The following is a 22,436-nucleotide window of genomic DNA, read 5'->3' on the forward strand; positions in this document are numbered from 1 at the left end:
TGGCTGGGGAAACCCAGCCAGATGGGTGGGGTAAAAATAAATTATTATTATTATTATTATTATTATTATTATTATTATTAGAGCAAAAGATGGAGGAGAGAGACTCCTCTTTTCCTGGTCTGATCGAAGCAGGGAGCTGTGAAACTTACAGGGACAGGACAGTGCAGAAGACGCTAGGAGAGGAAAAGGCCACGTCAGACGCTCCGCAAAGGCGCTTCAGACGTTTCCGCTACCAGGAGGCCGGAGGACCCCGTAAGGCTTGCAGTCAGCTCCATCACTTTTGCCGTCAGTGGCTGAAGCCGGAAAGGAACACCAAGGCCCAGATGCTGGACCTGGTGATCCTGGAGCAGTTCCTGGCTGTCCTCCCCCCGGAGATGGAGAACTGGGTCAGGGAATGTGGAGCAGAGACCAGTTCCCAGGCGGTGGCCCTGGCCGAAGGCTTCCTCCTGAGCCAGGCAGAGGGGAAGAAGCAGGAAGAGGAAAAGCAGGTGAGATTGTTTTATTGTCATCTGAAGAGGTAGACAACAGGATCAGTAATACAGCTGTACCTTGGTTGACGAACGCCTTGCGACTCGAATGTTTTGGCTCCCAAATGCCGCAAACCCGGAAGTGAGTGTTTGCAAACGTTCTTTGGAACCCGGACATCCAACACGGCTTCCGATTGGGTGCAGGAAGATCCTGCAGCCAATCGGAAGCTGCGCCTTGGTTTTCGATCGCTTTCGGAAGTCGAACGGACTTCCGGAACGGATTCTGTTCGCCAACCAAGGTACAACTGTATTTTGAACTCCTTATTTTTTTATCTAATGGGATTTGTGTCCTGCTTAATCATTGACGCCACTAAGAGATTTATATACAGTGGTACTTCGGGTTACAGACGCTTCAGGTTACAGACTCCACTAACCCAGAAATAGTACCTCGGGTTAAGAACTTTGCTTCAGGATGAGAACAGAAATTGCGCTGTGGCGGCAGCAGGAGGCCCCATAAGCTAAAGTGGTGCTTCAGGTTAAGAACAGTTTCAGGTTAAGAACGGACCTCAAAAACGAATTAAGTTCTTAACCCGAGGTACCACTATACAATGTGCATTAAAATTACTGATAAAACCAGATGTCACAAACAAGTTCACCAGGTTTTTTTTTTACCCCCAAAATATCCCTTTTAAAATTTGTTTTGTTTCGTAAAAAATTTATATGGGATTATTAGTAAAAAAACCAACAACAATTAAAACATTCAGAAAATGACAATAAAGTAAAACATGTCAGCATTCTAAATATCTTTTAACAGGTAAGTCAAAAAAAGTTTTTAGTGGGTACTTGCACCTGACGGATATCAATGCGCGGGGAGTTCCAAAGTGTCGGTGCTTTCATATGAAAGGATCCCAAGTTTGTTCAAGCCACGCTTTGGCCTTGGCCTTGGCCTTGGCCTGCTCTTTTCCTTTCCTGATGGCTCTTCCTTACCTGCCAGCGACCATCATTGCTGCTGTTTCAGGTGGAGGAGCAGACAGATGTGGCCCCTGATTTCTCTGAGACAGAGAAGATTCCAGCAGATCCTACGTTCAGATGGGTCGTGATAGAGCGTGACGGAAGAGCTACCTCACCAGGTAATGATCAGTAGCCGTGCATTTATTTATTATTTCTTTCCCATTCAAACACAGATGTCACGTTGATTAGAATATTAATGCCATCAACTACAACATACCTTACAAAAGAACCACTGCATACGATTAACGTATAAAATATTAACCTATTGAAATTAATGAGGGGGGGCCACTAGGGGGCGCATTGGAAGATGGCTGACAATAACATCTCTCCGACCCACACGAGGTAATTTGGAGGCTATGATGGGGGTAATTAGCCTCCTTAACCCCCCCAGGATTGTGGGGGGGACGGCCCTTGCCTGCTGTGCCCTATACCACCCCCAAATTTGTGGGGGTGGGGGCACTAGGCACAAAGCCCTCCTGTGGGTTTTCGGCACTCCTGAACGCCGTCCCTGATTCGCGCCACTAGATGCAGAACTTCAAAGGAAACAATTTGGATGAAAGGAATGCACATATTTCAAGAAAGAAGGGGGAGTAAAGACTGCTAACAGAAGAGATCTCTGACAAAACAAGATAAGAATAAAACATGAGAAGATACGCCAAGACAAGGTACGGCAAATGACTGATGGGGGAGGGGGGGAAAACTCTTCCTTCTTTCCCTATGTGATTAAACAAGAATCCCCTCCCCTTATGAGTCAGAAATGTCGTTTTAAGGACTTAAGCTGTGGATTTAAGGCTGTGTGGAGATAAACTTTCGAACCAAAGCACGTTTTAAGAAGAGCGTGGAATGTGTAAGAGCTTGGGAATGACGCAGTTAAAAATGCCATCGCCATATTGGGAAGTTCTGTCAGAGGACTTGAGTCTGGGAGGAGAAAGAGAGAAATAGAGCTGTTTATATATTGTGGGTTAAACTCCTCAGTGGGATTTAAGAGCGACAGTTTTATGAGACTATGATGGAAAGAGTGATGTTATCTATGAAGGAGACGATATATGGAAACCATCTCGATTTGAGGATTGGAAGAACGGAAAATTCACACAGGACTATTATTACTATTGGTGTTTATCGGCTTAAGGAGACTATCAGAAGAGATCATAAAGAAAAAAGAGAAAATATATGAACAAGATGTGATGTGGAAACAGCAAGATAAGATGGGATAGAACTATGAACTTTGTTTGGATTGATTTGGACTGATTGGGACATTAACGCAGCAGCAAGAAGATGATCAGAATCCCCCTTCGGATCTTGAAATATGGGTCCCCCCAACAAAATTTAAAATTCGGCTTTGTAATTCGGAATTTATGTGATATGATTTAATTTGATGTGATTGGCCAGTTAATAAAAATTATTAAAAAAAAGAAAGAAATTAATGAGCAAGACTAAGTTTGGCCCATTAATTTCACTGGATATACAGTTGTTGTTGTTTTGAGTAAATACTATCACTATAACTGCCCCTCCCAAAATGGTATGTGAATAATAATATTATAATAATAGTAAATTTAATATTTGTCCCCCTCCCACCTGACTGGGGTGCCCCAACCACACTGGGCGGCATCCAACATATATAAAAACAATAAAACATTACACATTAAAAAGCTTCCCTGTACAGGGCTGCCTTCTAAAGGTTATATAGTTTACTCATCTGCTTGACATCTGATGGGAGGGCACCACTACCAAGAAGGCCCTGTAGCTTCACTTCTTGCAGAGAGGGAACCATTAGAAGGCCCTCGGAGCTGGATCTCAGTGTCTGGGCTGGATGATGGGGGTGGAGATGCTCCTTCAGGAACCTTCAGGGACTTGTAATTTGGTCGCCTGTGGATTTGTAGATGGAGGTGGCATATCATGTGTCCATTGCATTGGAAATTCCTATAGACTTTTCTGGTTGTACTTTAATAGCTCCCTTTGTTCCTTGCATTGCAATTTCTTATATTGCAGTTTGAATCTATGGATGATGAGCTAGGACGTGTCATCATAAATGATCTTATAAAGAAAAATGTGTCAGAAAGCGCCATTCAGGGCTTTGACACTTGAACAGGGCCAGACAGCTAATGGGATCTAATGTCCTCCCACCTGCTTTGCCTGCCTTACAGGTGATGAAATGACCTTGGCGCGTCACTCTAGGTCTTCCCCTCTTTGCAATGGAACTGAAGCTCTTGCTGTGCAGCGGCCAGATCAGGTAGGAGATGAATTAGCTGGGTGGGAGGGAGGCAGGATGGGTTTCCACCATCCCCTACTCATCTCCCTTGGATTCTGCCAAATCTGCCCACTAGGCAAGCCAAGGATGCTTTGGTTCCTGCAGGGAGAATCCCCAAGCCCCTCTGCCTTTCCCCCTTTGTGTTTTTGGATGCTTACATCTTTCAGGATCCGGTGATGTTTGAGAAGGCGGCTGTGCATTTGACAGAGGAGAACTGGGCTCTGCCAGATCCGGGCCAAAGGGATCTGCACAAGGAAGTCATGGAGAACAATTATGGGAATATGTCCTCTCTGGGTAAGGGCCTCCTTTCGCTGATATTTGCTGTAAGCCAGGATTGCTATTGTTATCTGTTTGCATTCATGCATTTTTGTGAAGTCACTGAGGAGTATGGTGGCTGCTCTGTGTTCCTTTGGTGCTGTATTTCATGGAATCATAGAATTGTAGAGTTGGAAGGGACTCCAAGAGGCATCTAGTCCAACCCCCTGCGATACAGGAATCCCAGCTAAAAAATCACTGCCATATGGCCAATCCAACCTCTGCTTTAAAAACCTCCAAGGAAGGAGAGACCACAACCTCCTGAGAGAGACCATTCCACTGCCAAACAGCTCTTACTGTCAGAAAGTTCTTCCTGATGTTGAGTTGGAATCTCCTTTCTTGTAACCTGAAGCCATTGGTTCAAGTCCTACCCTCCAGGGCAGGAGAAATCAAGCTTGCTCCATCTTTCATGTGACAACCCTTCAGATAATTGAAGATGACTCTCGTATCTCCTCTTAGTCTCCTCTTTCCCAAGCTAAACATACCCAGCTCCTTCAAGCGTTCCTCATAAGGCTTGGTGTCCAGACCCTTGATCATCCTAGTTGCCCTCCTTCACACGTTCCAGCTCGTCAACGTCCTTAAATTATGGTGCCCAGAATTGGACACAGTATTCCAGGTGTGGTCTGACCTTTCCTGCTTGGCAGGGGGTTGGACTCGATGGCCCTTGTGGTCTCTTCCAACTCTGTGATTCTATGATTCTTATTTATTCATCTGTAACGTTTATGAGTTGCCTACAAGGTGCCATACATACTATCCTAAAGAGAACGTTGCAGTGTTCATAGGCAGTATGGAAATGCTAAAATATAATGGGTGGTAGCCAGCTTAGGTTTTACTGAGAGCAGGCCCGTTGGAATTAATGGACATAGAGGTTCCAGAAGTATAGAATTGAAAGGCACCTTCAGGGTCGTCTAGTTCAACCTCCTGCAATGCAGGAATCTTGGCTGAAGAATTCCTGACAAGCCTGACAAAGCACCATGCAATCCCTGACACTGCTCAACACACTCTCCTGTGTTGCAGGTTTTTAAGCAGAGCTTGAATTGCCATCCTTGAGGGATTCTTTAGATGTGATTCCCACATTGCAGGGGTTGAAATAGACCCTTCCAACTCTACAATTCTATAATTTGATGACTAACTCAGCCTTCCCCAACCTGAAATTTTTGGACTACAGCTCTTACCAGACTCGGCCAGCAAAGCCATGGCTAATAATAATAATAATAATAATAAATTTTATTTATACCCCACCCTCCCAAACCAAGACTAGGCTCAGGGCAGCTAACACCAGGTATAAAAACAATTGATTAAAATACAACTTAAAAACAAGATTAAAATACAACATTAAAATGCAGCCTCATTTCAGTAGAAACTCAAATCAAAAACTTTTTGGGGATGAAAATGTCACATTTTCACCAAGGCCAACTATCCAGACTGGACCTACGTGGGCCAGAAAAAAGCCAGGGAAGTCCCCAAATAGGAGTTCCATCACAGAAGAAGAAAGGAAAAAGGAAAGAGGGGAAGGGGGTCAAGTTGATTCCAAGCCAAAGGCCAGGCGGAACAACTCTGTCTTACAGGCCCTGCGGAAAGAAATCAGATCCTGCAGGGCCCTGGTCTCATGAGACAGAGCGTTCCACCAGGCCGGAGCCAGTGTTGAAAAGGCCCTGGCTCTGGCTGAGGCTAATCTGACTTCCTTAGGGCCCGGGACCACTAGGGTGTTGCTATTTATGGACCTTGAGGCTCTCCGTGGGGCATACCAGGAGAGGCGGTCCCGTAGGTACGAGGGTCCTAGGCTGTGGGATGAAGCAACAGCAAACGAAGGGGTTATGGGCTCCCCACTTCTGCCACTGACTATGCTGTTTGGGGGCTCATGGGACTTGTAGTCCAAAACACTTGGAGGGCACCAGGTTGGGGAGGACTGCACGCCATCGTTACAACTAATCAACCATACTACTGAGTGTGTGGCCAGATTTAACTCTCCAATTCCACTTCTGTTAATTGGGTTTATTCTTTGATCTATTTCCCCATCATCAAGGTTTATTTACCAGTTCAGGTGATGGGAGGAGGAATGAGAAAGAAAGTGAGCAGCAGAGGCAGGAGACACAGCCCAGACAGAAGCGGAGTAAGAGATCGGAAAGGTCTGACTTCCATGAAATCCCGGTGCTAGAAGACTCTCACACAGGGAACAAAAGGACTGAACTGCCCCAGTGTGCCAAAATCTTAACAAGGATAAAAAACCGGGACGCACAGAGTGTTCTTGTTGGGGATAGCCCATATAAATGCCTGGAGTGCGGAAGGAATTTCAAGTGGCGTTCACATCTCTGCACACACCGGAGAGTTCACACCAGAGAGAAGCCGTACGAGTGCTCGGAGTGCGGGAAGAGCTTCAGCCAGAGCTCAGACCTTACTTCTCATCAGAGAATCCACACAGGGGAGAGGCCCTATATATGCTCAGAGTGTGGGAAGAGCTTTAGCGAGAACACGAACCTTAAGAAGCATTACAGAATCCACAAGGGGGAGAAGCCGTACAAATGCGCGGAGTGTGGGAAAAGCTTCAGCCACAGCACGAGCCTAACGAAGCATCACAGAACCCACACAGGCGAGAAGCCCTACGCATGCTCGGAGTGCGGCAAGAGCTTCAGCCGGAGCACGCACCTTACAAGACATTACAGAACCCACACAGGCAAGAAGCCCTATGCATGCTCCGAGTGCGGGAAGAGCTTCAGTCGTATGATAAACCTTACGAGGCACCACAGAACCCACACGGGGGAGAAACCATACAAATGCTCGGAGTGTGGAAAAAGCTTCAGCCGGAGGATAAACCTGAGCTCACATCAGAGGACACACACACAGGAGAAACCTACAAGTGCTCCGAATGCGGAAAGAGCTTCAGTCACTGTAGAAATCTTTTGAAACATCGCTGGATCCATATGGGGAGGAATTGTGCACATGTTCAGAATGCAGATTGTTGTTGTTGTTTAGTTGTTTAGTCCTGTCCGACTGTTTCCGACCGGAAAGATGTCAAGTCCCGCAGGGCCGTAAGTCTTGTGAAAGAGCATTCCACCAGATCGGGGCCACAGCCAAAAAAGCCCTGGCTCTGGTTGAGGCCAGCCTAATCTCTCTGTGGCCTGGGACCTCCAAGATGTTTTTGTTTGAAGACCGTAAGGTCCTCCGTGGGACATACCAGGAGAGGCAGTCCCATAGGTACGAGGGTCCTAGGCCGTATAGGGCTTTAAAGGTTAAAAACAGCACCTTAAACCTGATGTTAGCCATGTTCAAATATCTCAAGGGCTGTCACATGGAAGAGGAAAATATGGAGCAGGTTTGGGGTTTTTTAGGTAAAATCATATATACAGTGGAACCTCAACTTACGTACAGCTCTACTTACATACGATTCCCGTTACGACCTTCAGTAGGTGCTTCAACTTAGGAACGTTCCTCTAGATACGAACAAAGGCATCCCTTCTTATTGTGGGAGCAAGTGCATAATAATAATAATAATAATAATAATAATAATAATTGTACACCGCCCGTCTGACTGGGTTGCCCCAGTACTTTATTTCCTTTGTCCTGAACTTCCTCGTACTAAGCTTTATTGCATTGGCCCCACAGGGTTCTAGAATTACTAAAGCCGGAGAAAGACTTTTCCCCATCTTCGTTCACAACACCATGCATAATGCACACCTCTGTCACGATTCTGACAGCGTGGACACAACAGGGAAACTTGGTGTGTAAATGACACACTATTGGGTGTGGTGTGCAGTAGGGCCGATGTTGTGGAAGATAGAGGAAGGAGGAATTTCACTGTTAATATTTACTATTTTCAGAGGAAGAAAGGGTTGGTGAGACGGAGATCTAAAGGTAAAGGGAGCCCTGACCGTTAGGTCCAGTCACAGACGACTCTGGGGTTGCGGCGCTCATCTCACTCTATAGGCCGAGGGAGCCGGCGTACAGCTTCCAGGTCATGTGGCCAGCATGACTAAGCCGCTTCTGGCGAACCAGAGCAGCGCACGGAAATGGTGTTTACCTTCCCACTGAAGCAGTACCTATTTATCTACTTGCACTTTGACGTGCTTTCAAACTGCTAGGTTGGCAGGAGCAAGGACTGAGCAACGGGAGCTCACCCCATTGTGGGGATTCGAACCGCCGACCTTCTGATGCATCATAAATTGCTCATTCCAGCAGTTCCTGCCATTGGATTTCCCCCCAGTCTATTATATGTAACATAACATCAGTGTAGGGCACCTTACAGAGTTTTACACAATATACAGGTGTCTGCCATCCATAAGCTTATAGCTTGAAAGACAAGTTGGATAAGGGGGCTGGACAAATGCTATTGCTTTAAGAAGAAATATAATGTATTTGTGTGCTGATCAGATAGCTTTTTAGGTTAATTATCAGTGAATTCAACCTTGGTATGTTTTAGAAAAGTATGTAGAAGTGTCTATTAGCTTTCCCAGACCCATCCTGATTGGCTCTTCCCAGCTAAGCTGAATTGGTATGGTCCTCTGGAGGGAGGGTGGAGAACCTTTTCGGCTCCATGGACCAGATCTTTATTGGGTTTGGGGACAAAGTTGACAGGTGGGCAAGGCAAAGTTCCCAAGTAGCCCAATAAAAACAGCACAAGGTAAAGGAGTGAAGGGTGGCAAGCTGACTAGCAATAACAAAATCTTAAGAGGAACCCCACATGGACTGAGTGATCATGTTTGAGCTAAGAGCTCCTAATAAAGATTTGATGAGCGCAGATGCTTAGAACTGAGCATGCTGATATCAAGGAAGTCTCAGAATGCAATTGGAAAAGGCGCAAAGGGCAGAAATAGAAGGGAAAGGGAGAATTGGAAGTGTCAGTCTAACTATGACAACGAATCTCTTTTCTTAAGGCCAATTTTTTTTACAAAGACTGGTTTAACTGGCTCAGTTGGTTTCCTCTTGTAATTACCATCTCACCGACGCAGATCTCAACCCCGCCAATTCTATAATAATAATAATTTATTATTTGTACCCTGCCCATCTGGCTGGGTTTCCCCAGCCACTCTTGGTGGCTTCCACAGAGATCAAAAATACACTGAAGTATCACACATTAAAAACTAAAGTATCACACATTAAAAACCTGAACAGAACTGCCTTAAGATGTCTTCCTAATGTCAGGTAGTTGTTTATCGCTTTGACATCTGATGGGAGGGCATTTCACAGGGCAGGCGCCACTACCTAGAAGGCCCTCTGCCTGGTTCCCTGTAGCTTGGCTTCTCGCAATGAGGGAACTGCCAGAAGGCCCTCGGAGCTGGATATCAGTGTCCGGGCAAAACGATGGGGGTGGAGACGCTCCTTCAGGTGTATAATAGTGTATGCATGCCACAAAAGGTGTCAAATACCATAAGGTGCCCTACTGCCCACACTCAAACCTACTGCAGTATGGTGTACCGGCTAGAATATTGAACTAAGACCTGGGAGATCCGGGTTCAAATCCCCACTTGGCCATGAAGTCCACTTGGTGCCCTTGGGTAGCTCCACATTGGAGAATTCTTATTATTATTTTTTGCATTGCAGGGGGTTGGACTAGATGACCCTTGTGGTTCTTTCCAACTCTATAATACTATGATACATCAGTCAGGGAGCTTTTGTAGGCAGGGACATGCCAAGCAAACATCTTATTTGTGTATGAGTGTTTAAAAAGGTAAAGGACCCCTGGATGGTTAAGTTCTTTTTTTATATAATAATTATTATTAATTTTAACATTAAGTGGTGTGTAAGTATAAATATAATTTATAATACATACCACAAAACTTCACCACTTATTCAATCTTTTTTTTTTTGGACTTCCATCAGCACCTCTGATGATCCACCGTTTTTATCACTTCTTATGCACAGCGCGGGTGGCGCTGTGGGTTAAACCACAGAGCCTAGGACTTGCCAATCAGAAGGTCGGCGGTTTGAATCCCCGTGATGGGGTGAGCTCCCGTTGCTCTGCTCGGTCCCAGCTCCTGCCCACCTAGCAATTCAAAAGCACGTCAAAGTGCAGGTAGATAAATAGGTACCACTCTGGCAGGAAGGTAAACAGCGTTTCCAGGCGCTGCTCTGGTTCACCACAAGCGGCTTAGTCATGCTGGCCACATGACCCGGAAGCTGTACGCCGGCTCCCTCGCCCAATAAAGCGAGATGAGTGCGCAATCCCAGAGTCGTCTGCGACTGGACCTAATGGTCAGGGGTCCCTTTACCTTTTATGCATTTCTTAAATTCATATTGCCTTTAATTATCTCTTGATGGTTAAGTTCAGCCGAATTTGACTTTGGGTATAAATCCCTTAACAACTTGGGGACCAGTTGACCTGTCAGCTTGCCCCACATGTGCCCCACAAGACCACTTCAGTGGGCGGAATTTGCGCTGCCCCAAGTGCCATGTAACAGCCCTTCCGCATTTCTAAGAACACAGCTGTTTCAGGCGGAAGCATCGAAGCTGTAGAACTCCCTGCCTCGTGATTATCGAGCAGGCTGCTGGTAGAATCATAGAGTTGGAATAGACCACAAGGGCCATCGAGTCCAACCCTCTGCCAAGCAGGAAACACCATCAGAGCACTCCTGACATATGGTTGTCAAGCCTCTGCTTAAAGACCTCCAAAGAAGGAGACTCCACCACACTCCTTGGCAGCAAATTCCACTGTCAAACAGCTCTTACTGCCAGGAAGTTCTTCCTAATGTTTAGGTGGAATCTTCTTTCTTGTAGTTTGGATCCATTGCTCCGTGTCCGCTTCTCTGGAGCAGCAGAAAACAACCTTTCTCCCTCCTCTATATGACATCCTTTTATATATTTGAACATGGCTATCATATCACCTCTTAACCTCCTCTTCTCCAGGCTAAACATGCCCAGCTCCCTTAGCCGTTCCCCATAAGGCATCGTTTCCAGACCTTTGACCATTTTGGTTGCCCTCCTCTGGACACGTTCCAGTTTGTCAGTGTCCTTCTTGAACTGTGGTGCCCAGAACTGGACACAGTACTCCAGGTGAGGTCTGACCAGAGCAGAATACAGTGGCACTATTACTTCCCTTGATCTAGATGCTATACTCCTATTGATGCAGCCCAGAATTGCATTGGCTTTTTTTTTTTAATAGCTGCCGCATCACACTGTTGGCTCATGTCAAGTTTGTGGTCAACCAAGACTCGACATTTTTTATCGTTCTAACCTTTTTTTGTTTTGGTTTTGGTAGAGCACTTAGAGGAGTTTCCCTTGCCACATAACGGAGTCTTGATTTTATGAAAGGAAGAAATAAGTATAAGCCGACGTGCACAACCCAAAAATAAAGGGACCGGCTTTGGGTGAGCGTCTGCGGAAGGAGCAGAGAACAGGTGTTTCCACTCATTGTACCACACCCCTCTCTTGCACCTCCCTCTTCTGGGACCAGCCGGCTTCTCTCTCGCCTGTTGGGCGTCTTGCTAGGTCCCTTTTGGCCAGCCTGGGAGCGGAGCCCATCTCTGCACGCATTGAAAGGGGCGTGGGACCGGAGAGATACCTAAACAACATAAAGCTAGATAAGATAGAATCGAGGGCGTTGCAAAGAGGTTGAGGTGGGTGCATTTTAAGGGAGGGGGTGCGCAGCCTCCCACTGCACAGGGTCGCTGCTGCTTCAAGGATCTCCGGTGAGTGCCAAGTCAATGGGGGGAGTGCAGAGGGAAGGGAGAGGGCTTTGCAAGAGAGGGGGGGAGTCCAAGATGAGAAGCCCAGGCACGGGTCGGGGGGGTCGGGCAGCGGCAACCAAGCAAAGGTTCCGGACGGGGAGAAAGGGAAGGATGAAAGTGAGCTCTTTTTAATGTGGACATGGCGACGTGGGAGCGGGGGAGGGCGCTGGGGAAAGCGAGAGGAACTTCTTCTCCAGAATTTAATGCAAAGTTTCAAGGAAGGCGGTGGTGTGGCGTAGGGGGTCCTCTTCCAACGGAAGGCGTCCGGAGGAGGGGTGTTAGGTGGCTCCCACGCGTGGGCTGAGATTACCCCTCCCCGCACTTTTCCTGGGTTTCTACTGCTGCCGCTGCTATCAGGATTTCCCTGGAGACAGAGTCAATCTGCAAAGAGAAAGAGGAGGGAGGGGGCTTTGCAAGAGAGGGGGGAGTCCAGGATGGGACGCCAGGCACGACTCCGCCTTCCTTGAGTGGTGGGGTTCAGGAGGGAGGTTCCCCTCTTTTACTGTGGAAGCAGTGGCTGGCGGGACCCCCACGCATGAAGAGGCATCCCCTCCAGCAGGAAAATCCCTGCAGGGACAGAAATTTCCCCTCCTGCGCATAAAAAGAGGAGGAATGTGCAGACAGGGCCTGCCCCAAACATTTTGGTCCCTGCCACCCGCCCCCAGTTTAGTGGTTGAAATATACTCGGAGTCCTGTAGTGATTTCATGCTCTTTATTGCAGCTTGTAAAACTGATTGAATTTCCCCCAAAACCTCAGGCTTTTATATACATCATTTACACAATGAGTCCCGTCTGATTGGCTGATTCTGCTTCCCTCCTGGAGCCTGATTGGTCTTCTCCTGCAGGCCAATCAGTTCTTGCATTCTAGGATCCTACTTGCCTATTGTTCTAGGATCCAAGCTTAGTACAGTGGTACCTCAGATTAAGTACTTAATTCGTTCCGGAGGTCCGTATTTAACCTGAAACTGTTCTTAACCTGAAGCACCACTTTAGCTAATGGGGCCTCCTGCTGCTGCCGCGCCGCCGGAGCACGATTTCTGTTCTCATCCTGAAGCAAAGTTCTTAACCCGAAGCACTATTTCTGGGTTAGCGGAGGCTGTAACCTGAAGCGTATGTAACCTGAAGCGTATGTAACCTGAAGCGTATGTAACCTGAGGTACCACTGTACATAATGCAGGTGGTTTTGTGGAGGAAATGTTGCGTTCTCTGGAAAAAGTAGAAAAGCGGACTTCTAAACACAACTCCAGCCCATGCCACTCAGAAACCAGGTTGTAGTGTTTGGTGCCCTCTGGAAATTTCAAGAGGTCATTAGTTCTTGGCATTCGGATTCCGATAATCAGGGATCATTTTGTGAGCTCTGCATTGCCTTCACCCTGTCTGCCCAATGCACAGTTACGCCCTCAGCTATTAGGTTCAAATCCCAGCTTCCCCAGAAAGCTCCCATGGTCACCTTGAGCCAATTGCAACCTCCCATCTTAACCTACCTCGCAGGATTGTTGTGGAGGGAAAATGTGTGAGGGAATGGACCATGCACAGCCTCTTCAACAGATCAGTGGAATGAAAGGGAATTCTTGCTATAAGCCAGCTGTAGCCCCCGTCAGGGGGGAAAGGCAGGATGTGTACATCAAAATGATGATGCTGGAAATCCTTGCAAGAGCTCTGAGACTCCCTTTTTCCTCCCTCCCAGGAATCTAAAGTTCGTTTTAGCATCTGAGCTCCTCCGGAAGGATTTGAGAGGCTGACTCTACAAACCTAGCAAGGATGGAAAGAGGAAGATGGACAGTTGACCTGGTCCGTCTGTCTCCTGCATCCCTCCCCACAACCTCTGACCGGTCTCTCCCAGGACCCTCAGAGAGATCTGGTGAGTACCAGGAGGGAGAAGGAAAACTCCCTGGCGAGTGGAAAGGACGGAGAGGAGAGTTGCCTGCATAACCAAAACATGTTGGTATCTGAAGTGTGCATGCACACAAAAGCTTATACCAAGAACAAACTTAGTTGGTCTCTAAGGTGCTACTGGATAACTTTTTAAATAAAATACATATACATATCCCCCCCCATATATATATATATATATATATATATATATATATATATCGAAACATGTTTATCAGCCTTCAAGTGACCCTCAGATACTTGGCTGTTTTCTACTGCAAAATATGAATAAAAGAAAGCAGTTTTTAATGTAATGCAGAGCTTTCCAAACTTTTCATGTTGGTGAAACAGTTTTTAATCATGCCTCATTTTGTGACACAGTAATTCAGTTTTACTAGCAAACTGTGACACTCATCTTGGAAAGCTCTGACGTAATGCATAGCTAATCTCTGGACATCCCTCCCCTTCTCAAACAGGGGAGAAACCATTTGAATTCATGGAGTGTGGAAAGTGCTTCCGTCAGTTTACAAACCTTACTTACACAGGGGAGAAGCCATCTCCCACTTGGACTACTGCAATGCGCTCTACGTGGGGCTACCTTTGAAGGTGACTTGGAAACTACAACTAATACAGAATGCGGCAGCTAATCTGGTGACTGGGGGCAGCCGCCGAGACCACATAACACCGGTCTTGAAAGACCTACATTGGCTCCTAGTACATTTCTGAGCACAATTCAAAGTGTTGGTTTTGACCTTGAAAGCCCTAAATGGCCTTGGTCCAGTATACCGGAAGGAGCATCTCCTCCCCCATCATTCTGCCCGGACGCTGAGATCCAGTGCAGAGGGCCTTCTGGTGGTTCCCTCATTGCAAGAAGTGAGGTTACTGGGGAGAAGTCTTCTCAGTAGTGGCGCCCGCCCTGTGGAACACCCTCCCACCAGATGTCAAAGAGATAAACAACTACCTGACATTTAGAAGACATCTGAAGGCAGCCCTGTTGAGGGAATTTTTTAATGTGTGACATTTTAGTGTATTTTTAGTCTTTGTTGGAAGCCGCCCAGAGTGGATGGGGAAACCCAGCCAGATGGGCGGGGTACAAATAATAAATTATTATTATTATTATTATTATTATTATTATTATTATTTTATTTTATTGTGTGTGGAGTGTGGCAAGAGCTTCACTAATAATCGGAACCTTTGAACACACCAGCAAGTGTTGTTGTTATAACCTGACAGAATTTCCTCTCCTAAAAACTTGGAACATAAGACAGGAAGAGGTGGAAAGTCTGTTAAAATAAGAGATGTGCTAAATGGGCTTGTGTGTTCGGTAGCTAGCTTCTCTACCTTGAAAGCCTAACAAGATTTTCTTTCCCAAACCATGCAGGTGATGGAGAAGACAGTTGGAACTCTAGAGGGCCACCTGTAGTTTCATTGGGAGTAAAGAAGAAACCTTTTAAATGTGTGGAATGTGGATTTTGCTTCCGTCATCATTCAAACCTGAGGGTACATCAACGGATTCACAGAGGAGAGAAGTCTTTTGAATGTATGGAATGTGGGAAATGTTTTAGCCGGAAGGAACACCTTACTTCACACCAACGAACTCACACTGGGGAGAAGCCATTTAAATGTATGGAGTGTGGAAAGAGCTTCAGTAGGAACAGCGCACTTACTTTACATCAGCGAACTCACACAGGTGAAAAACCATTTAAATGTATGGAGTGTGGAAAGGGCTTTAATAGGAGTGAACACCTTACTCAACATCATCAAACTCACACAGGGGAGAAACCATTTAAATGTATGGAGTGTGGAAAGGGCTTTAATAGGAGTGGACACCTTACTTCACATCATCGAATTCACGCAAGGAAGAAACTATTTAAATGTATGGAGTATGGAAAGACTTTCAGTACCGGTTCAACACTTAATATTCACCATCAAATCCACGCAGGAGGAAAACCATATAAATGTATAGAATGTGGAAAGAGCTTCACTTATAGGGCAAATTGCAGAAGACATCAACAAACACACACAGGGGAGAAACCATTTAAATGTATGGAGTGTGGAAAGGGCTTTAATAGGAGTGAACACCTTACTCGACATCATCAAACTCACACAGGGGAGAAACCATTTAAATGTATGGAGTGTGGAAAGGGCTTCAGGGATGGGTCAGGACTTACTAAACATCTACAAACTCATAAAGGGGAAAATAAAGTTTAAATGTAGGGAGTTTGTGTGGTGTTCTGGTGTTTGTATGTAAATTTGTAGACACATGTATTAAACTAGTGCACAAGAGGTAATGTTAGATAATACAGGTGAGAGTGTGAATCTGGAGTCTTGGTGGTGAGTGAACTGAGTTTTGATGCCCCCTTTTCACTGCCCAAATGATGGACCTACCTTGGTCCTTTCGACCAGCATCACTGTTGAGATACAACAGGTGCTCACTACCTGAACTTTACATAATCCTTTGAATACCATTTTTATAATACGATTTTCCAGCTGAATGAAAAGGTTTCTGTACTAAAAAATTATTTGGCATTTTAAAACTCATTGGCTGCATTTTCCATACCACAGGAACACTGACCATCCCCTGTGCTACTCATCAATGAGCTTTGAATGCTAGATTAAGTCAATAGACCATGAGTAGACCATTTTAAAGAGCTACAGTACCTTGCTTTATCTCATAATCTGTTTGACCTCTTTTCTTCCTTCCTGCCTTCCATTTATTCAAATAAAGTTTCACAGTTTGATTGGAGCGTGTGTGACTGTCAGTCTCATTAATTTGGTATCCCCCTGGGCTTAGGTTGCCTTGGATTTCACGGTCTTGGGAGTTCCAAGTCCACAAGAGGCCAGGGATTTCCTCTCTTTTTGGGGGAGAAGGTGCGAGCGGGAGGGAGATGGTTTTAGCCTCTGCATAAATGCAAAGGGATTGGCTGGGGGCATAAGGGGTGCTGCTCCTGGACTCCCGCGTCTGACCATGCTTTGTTCACCCCATTTCCCACCATTTTTTCTGGGGCTGTCAGTGACCCTCAAGTGCTTGGTGACAGAACCTACTTGGCAGGAAAGCACTGCAGGGCTGTTGTTCATTGTTGGGGCCAGGAAGGGCGGAGGAGGGACTTCACTGAGAACCAGTGTGGTGGTGTGGTTAAGAGCGGTAGACTCGTAATCTGGTGAACCGGGTTCGCGTCTCTGCTCCTCCACATGCAGCTGCTGGGTGACCTTGGGCTAGTCACACTTCTTTGAAGTCTCAGCCCCACTCACCTCACAGAGTGTTTGTTGTGGGGGAGGGAGGGAAAGGAGAATGTTAGCCACTTTGAGACTCCTTCGGGTAGTGATAAGGTGGGATATCAAATCCAAACTCCTCCTCCTCCTCCTCCTCCTCCTCCTCCTCCTCTTCTTCTTCTTCACCACTGAGCATCCCCTCTTCTCTATAAGGCGTATCCAGAGTGATGCCCCCAGAACCGGCCCACCCAACCAAAAGGCAAGGTGAAGCGACCACTTTGGGTGGCAGGATCTACAGGAGAAGCAGATCCCAATATGGATTATCTTTATTCCCCTCCCCCTTTGTTCCTGATGTAGATCTTCACTCACCCCTTCTTCCTCGGTGGGTGCCATTTTGTGCATTGTATCAGGTGCCCAAGTGTTTTGGGAACAGCCCTGGGCTTTCCCCCCATGTTGATGTTGGGCAGAACACTTTGAGTTTTGTCAAGTTCAAGTTTTAATTGTTCTAGCCCAATGGTTTTCAACTGGTGAGTTGAGGCTCCGTGGGGAGACTTGAGGAATGTTCGGGGGGCCAAGGTGGTCATCTTCCGACCCCTTCCCTTTATTTACTTGCTTGCCCATGTCTTCCTGCATCTCTGTCTCCTTGGAGTCCTCCTCCTCCTCACTGCCTTTGCCCTTCCCCTCAGGAGTCTTCCCCTCACTCCTTCCTTCTGAATTTGCATCAGCCACTAGCCAAAGCTATAGACTAAAACACAAAGCGCTGAGGAGACAGCCAAATGCTTACCGTAGCTATGCAAAATAGGGAAGTTGTAAAAGGTAAAGGGACCCCTGACCATTAGGTCCAGTCGTGACCGACTCTGGGGTTGTGGCGCTCATCTCGCTTTACTGGCCGAGGGAGCCGGCGTACAGCTTCCGGGTCATATGGCCAGCATGACTAAGCCGCTTCTGGCAAACCAGAGCAGCACACGGAAACACCGTTTACCTTCCCGCCAGAGCAGTACCTATTTATCTACTTGCACTTTGACGTGCTTTCAAACTGCTAGGTTGGCAGGAGCAGGGACCGAGCAACGGGAGCTCACCCCGTCGTGGGGATTTGAACCGCCAACCTTCTGATCGGCAAGTCCTAGTCTCTGTGGTTTAACCCACAGCGCCACCCGCATTGACATCAATACAAATTGACATCAATACAAATGCCAGAATTAATACACGATCCTCTGGCCGCAGATAAAACATCGGAAGCAGGCAATAGGATTTCTTTCGATTAAAAATAAATAAATTGTGCAATGTTAGAAAGAGAATCAGGTAACAGAACTTATTCTCGTTGCCTCTGCTTAAATTTTCTGCAGTTTTTGCTGTCTGCTGGTTATCTTCATCTTCATCTAAAAGAAGAAAGGACACACCTGAGCTGGGATGGATAGTAGCAGAGAGGTAATAACGTCGCTCCTCAAATCCTTAAGAGTGCAAGCCAGCAGCAACTGAGTGACAGATTCAATACTGACATCTCCACATGGACAAATACATGTGTGTGCAGTCATACCTCGGGTTACAGACACTTCAGGTTGTGTTTTTCCAGGTTACGGACCTGCCAAAACCCAGAAGTACCAGATTGGGTTACTTCCGGTTTTCGGCGGTCGCGCATGAAAAGGCCCTGGCTCTGGTTGAGGCTAATCTGACTTCCTTAGGGCCCGGGACCTCTAGGGTGTTACTATTTATGGACCTTCAGGTTCTCCGTGGGGCATACTATACCGTGGGGCGTAGTCTTCTCCCTGGTCCTCTCATAGGCCATCAGCTCGAATGAAGAGAAGGCTTACTTCCATTTGAGGAACGACGGGGTTCTGTTCCAGCTGGATAGAACCCGAACCGATGGCTTCAACTTCCAATAAAGGAGATGCCTACTGCACATCAGGAAGAACTTTCTGACAGTAAGAGCTGTTTGAAAGTGGAACAGACTCCCTCGGGAGGTGGTGGACTCCCCTTCCACGGAGTTTTTAAAGCAAAGCTGGGATGGTCATCTGCCATGGATGCTTTAGTTGAGAATCCTGCGTTGCAGGGGGCTGGAGTAGATGTCCCTTGGGTCCCTTCCAACTCTATGATTCTATGGCCCTGAACAAGTTGCTAGGCAACAGAAAATTTCCCCAGCAAGAGGTGTCCTTCTCAGGGCATGCGATCAACTCAGTAAATGAGTATGTGAATGGGTCAGCATTAGGTCTCTGGCCGGATGGCTAAAAAGAGACAATTATTATGTTTCTTTTGTTTGTTTCTATATTAATGACCAGCGTAAAGTTTTGTAAATAATAAAGACTCTGAGAAACAATAAAAAAGAGAGAGAGAAACAGAAACAAATGGTGTTTATTCCAGAGATAGCTGGAATACTGCTGCTGCTGCTGTAAAGAAGTAAGAGACGCAGGAAATCCTTTCTGTAAAAGGAACTCTGCTGCAGAAAGAAAATTATGAAACCCAAAAGTAGATGCTCATGCGCCAACAATGTAATATACTCATCCATTCAGCCTTTATTGTATTCAGCAATTATTGCATTTTAATATTTTGCTGGAAGCCACCCAGAGTGGCTCGGGAAACCCAGCCAGATGGGTGGGGTATAAATAATAAAAAAATTAAAAGCATATATATATATATATATATATATATATATATATATATATTCAAGCTTTAGACAATAAAATCATAAAAGACACGGAGGGGAAACCATCCATAAAACATTTAATTAAAACAATTTAATTTTTAAAATCTCTGCTAAATATCCTGAAACCATCTCAGTGGTTTCAAGTACGTATACCATTCCTCAACAGATATTGGATTACAAATTCTTTTTTTAAAAAAATTATTTATTTATTATTAATGTTGCAATACGTATATGAAATCTTTACATAATGATGAATTACAAATTCATTCCACGTAGATCAGGCATCCCCAAACTTGGCCCTCCAGATGTTTTGGGACTACAACTCCCACCATCCCTAGCTAACAGGACCAGTGGTCAAGGATGATGGGAATTGTAGTACCAAAACATCTGGAGGGCCAAGTTTGGGGGTGCCTGAAGTAGATACTATAAGCTTCAAAGGGGTCACCAGTAGGTCTCTCTCCGAAGAATGTCAGACAGAGGACAGTCCAAAATTATATGGTATATTGTCTCTAGTGTTTTCACTCCACAATAGCCAATCTATATAGTAGCAAATTTATGATGGTTTAAGTTTTTCTGGACTACTGTTCATTTCAGCATCATGGCATGCATCTGATAAGTTAGACCGGGGTGGTCCAACCTGCAGCTCACCAGGCCTTTGCCGCAGCCCTTGCCCTCAGCTCCATTCCTGCCCTTCAGCGACTCTTCCAACTTTCCTGTCCCACAGAGGAGGAGGAGGAGCTTGTTGACACGCAGAGGGCTGGGAGGCCAGCTTGCAAGCCCCAGCTGTGCCATCTCTTTCCATCAGCAACCTGGGCTTTAAAGCCAGGGCACACTATCAGCAGATAGAACTGCGCACACAGAATAGGCGTGAGGCTTTTGAAAGCATACTACAACTAGAGATTTATTAATCATAAATCAGGACAAAGAAACATGTCGTCTCTCTCTCTCTCTCATGTTGTCTCAGAGAGAACAGGAAAAGCAAAAGCTATACACACAACAGAAGTTCCCAGCATACTGTGCTGGAATGTAAACAGACATGTGACACGTAACAATCCCACGTCTGTTCCTTAAGGTGGAAAGGAAATGTCAACAGAGTTTCCTTCTCTCACTGGTTAGGTGCTTGGGCTCTCTCAACTGCAAACAAGTGCTGCTAACAAGGGAGTACATGCATGGAAGGGGGATGATCACAACGGGGAGAGCTGGACACAAAATTTCTGGACATTTTGAGGCCCCACCTTTTGATTGGCGGTGTGGTGGCCTGGGAATCTGATTCAGAGGCTGAACCTGAGGAATCCCAGCCTGCACAGGAGTCCCTGCCTCCAGGGCTGGCTAAGCCGGGGCAGGGGCTTGAACCTGAAGGGCCCTCACCTATGCCGGATCCTCAGGAGACGACACCAGCTGAATCCACTCTGGCTCCAGAGGTGATTGAGTCTGCAGGTGCTCCTCTCCCAGCCCTGTCAGGGGAAGGTGAGGTTGCCTCTGGGTCCAGTAACCCTCCAGCCTCTCCTGAACTGCAGAGGTTCAGGGCAGAGAGGCGGAGGGAACTAAGTTCTCTCAACAGGAGTGCTCGCCTTAAGGCCAGGAGAGGCGAGTCACCTGTGGGCCGGGACCGCCCTATGCCTCAGAGGAGATAAAGGCCAGTCAGCCCAGCCCCAGGTTGCGGGAGCAACATCGTTGGTAACCTGTTCCTGCCGGCACCCTGACCTGCTCTCCTGAGTTCCTGACCACGCCCGACTCCTCGCTTTGCACCTCGCTTCGCCCCTGACAGACAGCCTCCTTACCCTCGACCTAGGACCGGACTTCAACCATGCTGCACGGTAACCCCCCGGGACCAGCCCAGGTGGGCTGGCTTGGTGATGCAGAGTGAGAAGCGTGGCTGGCGGTGGTGCCCCTTTGAGGGAAGAAGCAATGGCAATGGCAACAGGAGGTCGGAGCAGAGCTTCCTGGCCGGAAGGGAGGCTGCAGAGCCAGGTGTCCCCCATCTCAGATGTGTGCACATCTGGTTCCCTCTCGAATGTGAATGCAGATGCCGTGTATCAGCAAATTCTAAATGGGCATATGCTACAGACATTGGCTGGCTGCCGACACCTTTCCCTGGGATATGCAGTGCTTGTTGCCTGAAGCAGACTTCGGACTGATCCATCAGCGCTCTGCATATGTTCTTGTGAACGGGTGGCTGGTTCTCATGGAGGGACACACACTTTCCTGGAAGTCCCCCATTACATTTCCTGCAAATCACATCCGAAAGATATGTGCACACATAGCAGAGTCAGCGAAAGCAAGATTGCACAGGAAATGTGGCGTCAAGCATTTATTATTTACAGCAAAGAAAACGAAAGAAACATGGTGTGAGTGTCTTCTCACACATCTCTCTGTCTGGAGAGAGAGAAATTAAGAGCAGAGGTTCGTCAACCTGACTTCCGCTTATACACAAACAATGATAAGAAATGGAAACATCCAATCATGTGACCCTCTGCAATAGTAGCATTGAAAATACTGACGGGATCATCAAATTTTTTTATTGCTACACCATTTGAGGTGGCTTTTTCTTTCCTCAAATGCTCATATGAAAAGATTTAACACTGGACTTCCCATTGTCTCCATACTTTATTTAACCATTACTGACTTATTGCAATAACACATTCACTTGTTGTATAATAAAATATTATTTCTCCTGTGTCCTTAAAACAGCTACAGATGTTATTCAAAGGCTGTGACCGAGTTCAAGCTGCAACAACTGTTTCTTAAAAACTTTTAAAAACTTCCCATTTTGAAATAAATACTTGTTTTGAATTATCTTTTTTTTTTTTTTTTTTTTTTTGCTAGATTGGCTAGCTCTGCATATTAGACCAATTCTTGTAACCATTCTAACCTGGAAGGAACTTTATCCCTCTTCCAATTTGTCGCTATTAGGACTCTAGCGGCAACAATGGCGTATAAAAAGACCTCTCTTACATTTCTAGGAATATCGGGGCCTGTGATAAAAAGGCTTCTGGTTTTTTGGGGAA

General features: G+C 46.3%; 2 protein-coding genes and 1 long non-coding RNA gene across 3 annotated transcripts in view; all 3 read left to right on the top strand.

Annotated features, from left to right (window-relative positions):
- LOC308469629 (zinc finger protein 174-like) lies at window positions 1–7,038 on the top strand. Its single transcript, XM_080992362.1, has 5 exons — window positions 1–488; window positions 1,486–1,597; window positions 3,623–3,708; window positions 3,894–4,020; window positions 6,068–7,038. The coding sequence occupies exons 1-5, from the start codon at window positions 90–92 to the stop codon at window positions 6,943–6,945; spliced, it is 1,602 nt and encodes a 533-aa protein (XP_080848488.1). The 5' UTR covers window positions 1–89; the 3' UTR covers window positions 6,946–7,038.
- Window positions 1,765–2,131, top strand: LOC308470253. The gene is made up of 2 exons (XR_013982306.1): window positions 1,765–1,820; window positions 2,004–2,131. It is a non-coding gene; the product is annotated as an uncharacterized lncRNA (long non-coding RNA).
- Window positions 7,039–13,415: 6,377 nt separating the features above from the next.
- The window catches only part of LOC308469431 (uncharacterized protein), a 101,660-nt gene continuing 92,639 nt past the window's right edge, over window positions 13,416–22,436 (top strand). The window contains exon 1 of the mRNA XM_080991884.1: window positions 13,416–13,563. The gene's annotated coding sequence lies outside the window, so the exon portion shown is untranslated. The remainder of the gene's footprint in view (window positions 13,564–22,436) is intronic.

This window comes from Podarcis pityusensis (assembly GCF_964106645.2).
Source record: "Podarcis pityusensis genome assembly, chromosome: 2".
NCBI lineage: Eukaryota > Metazoa > Chordata > Lepidosauria > Squamata > Lacertidae > Podarcis > Podarcis pityusensis.

Coding starts and splice junctions, on each gene's coding strand:
- LOC308469629 (XM_080992362.1), top strand. CDS start 90: ATGGAGGAGAGAGACTCCTCTTTTCCTGGTCTGATCGAAGCAGGGAGC. Junction 489..1,485: donor AGCAGGAAGAGGAAAAGCAG/GTGAGATTGTTT, acceptor CTGCTGTTTCAG/GTGGAGGAGCAGACAGATGT. Junction 3,709..3,893: donor CTGTGCAGCGGCCAGATCAG/GTAGGAGATGAA, acceptor TACATCTTTCAG/GATCCGGTGATGTTTGAGAA.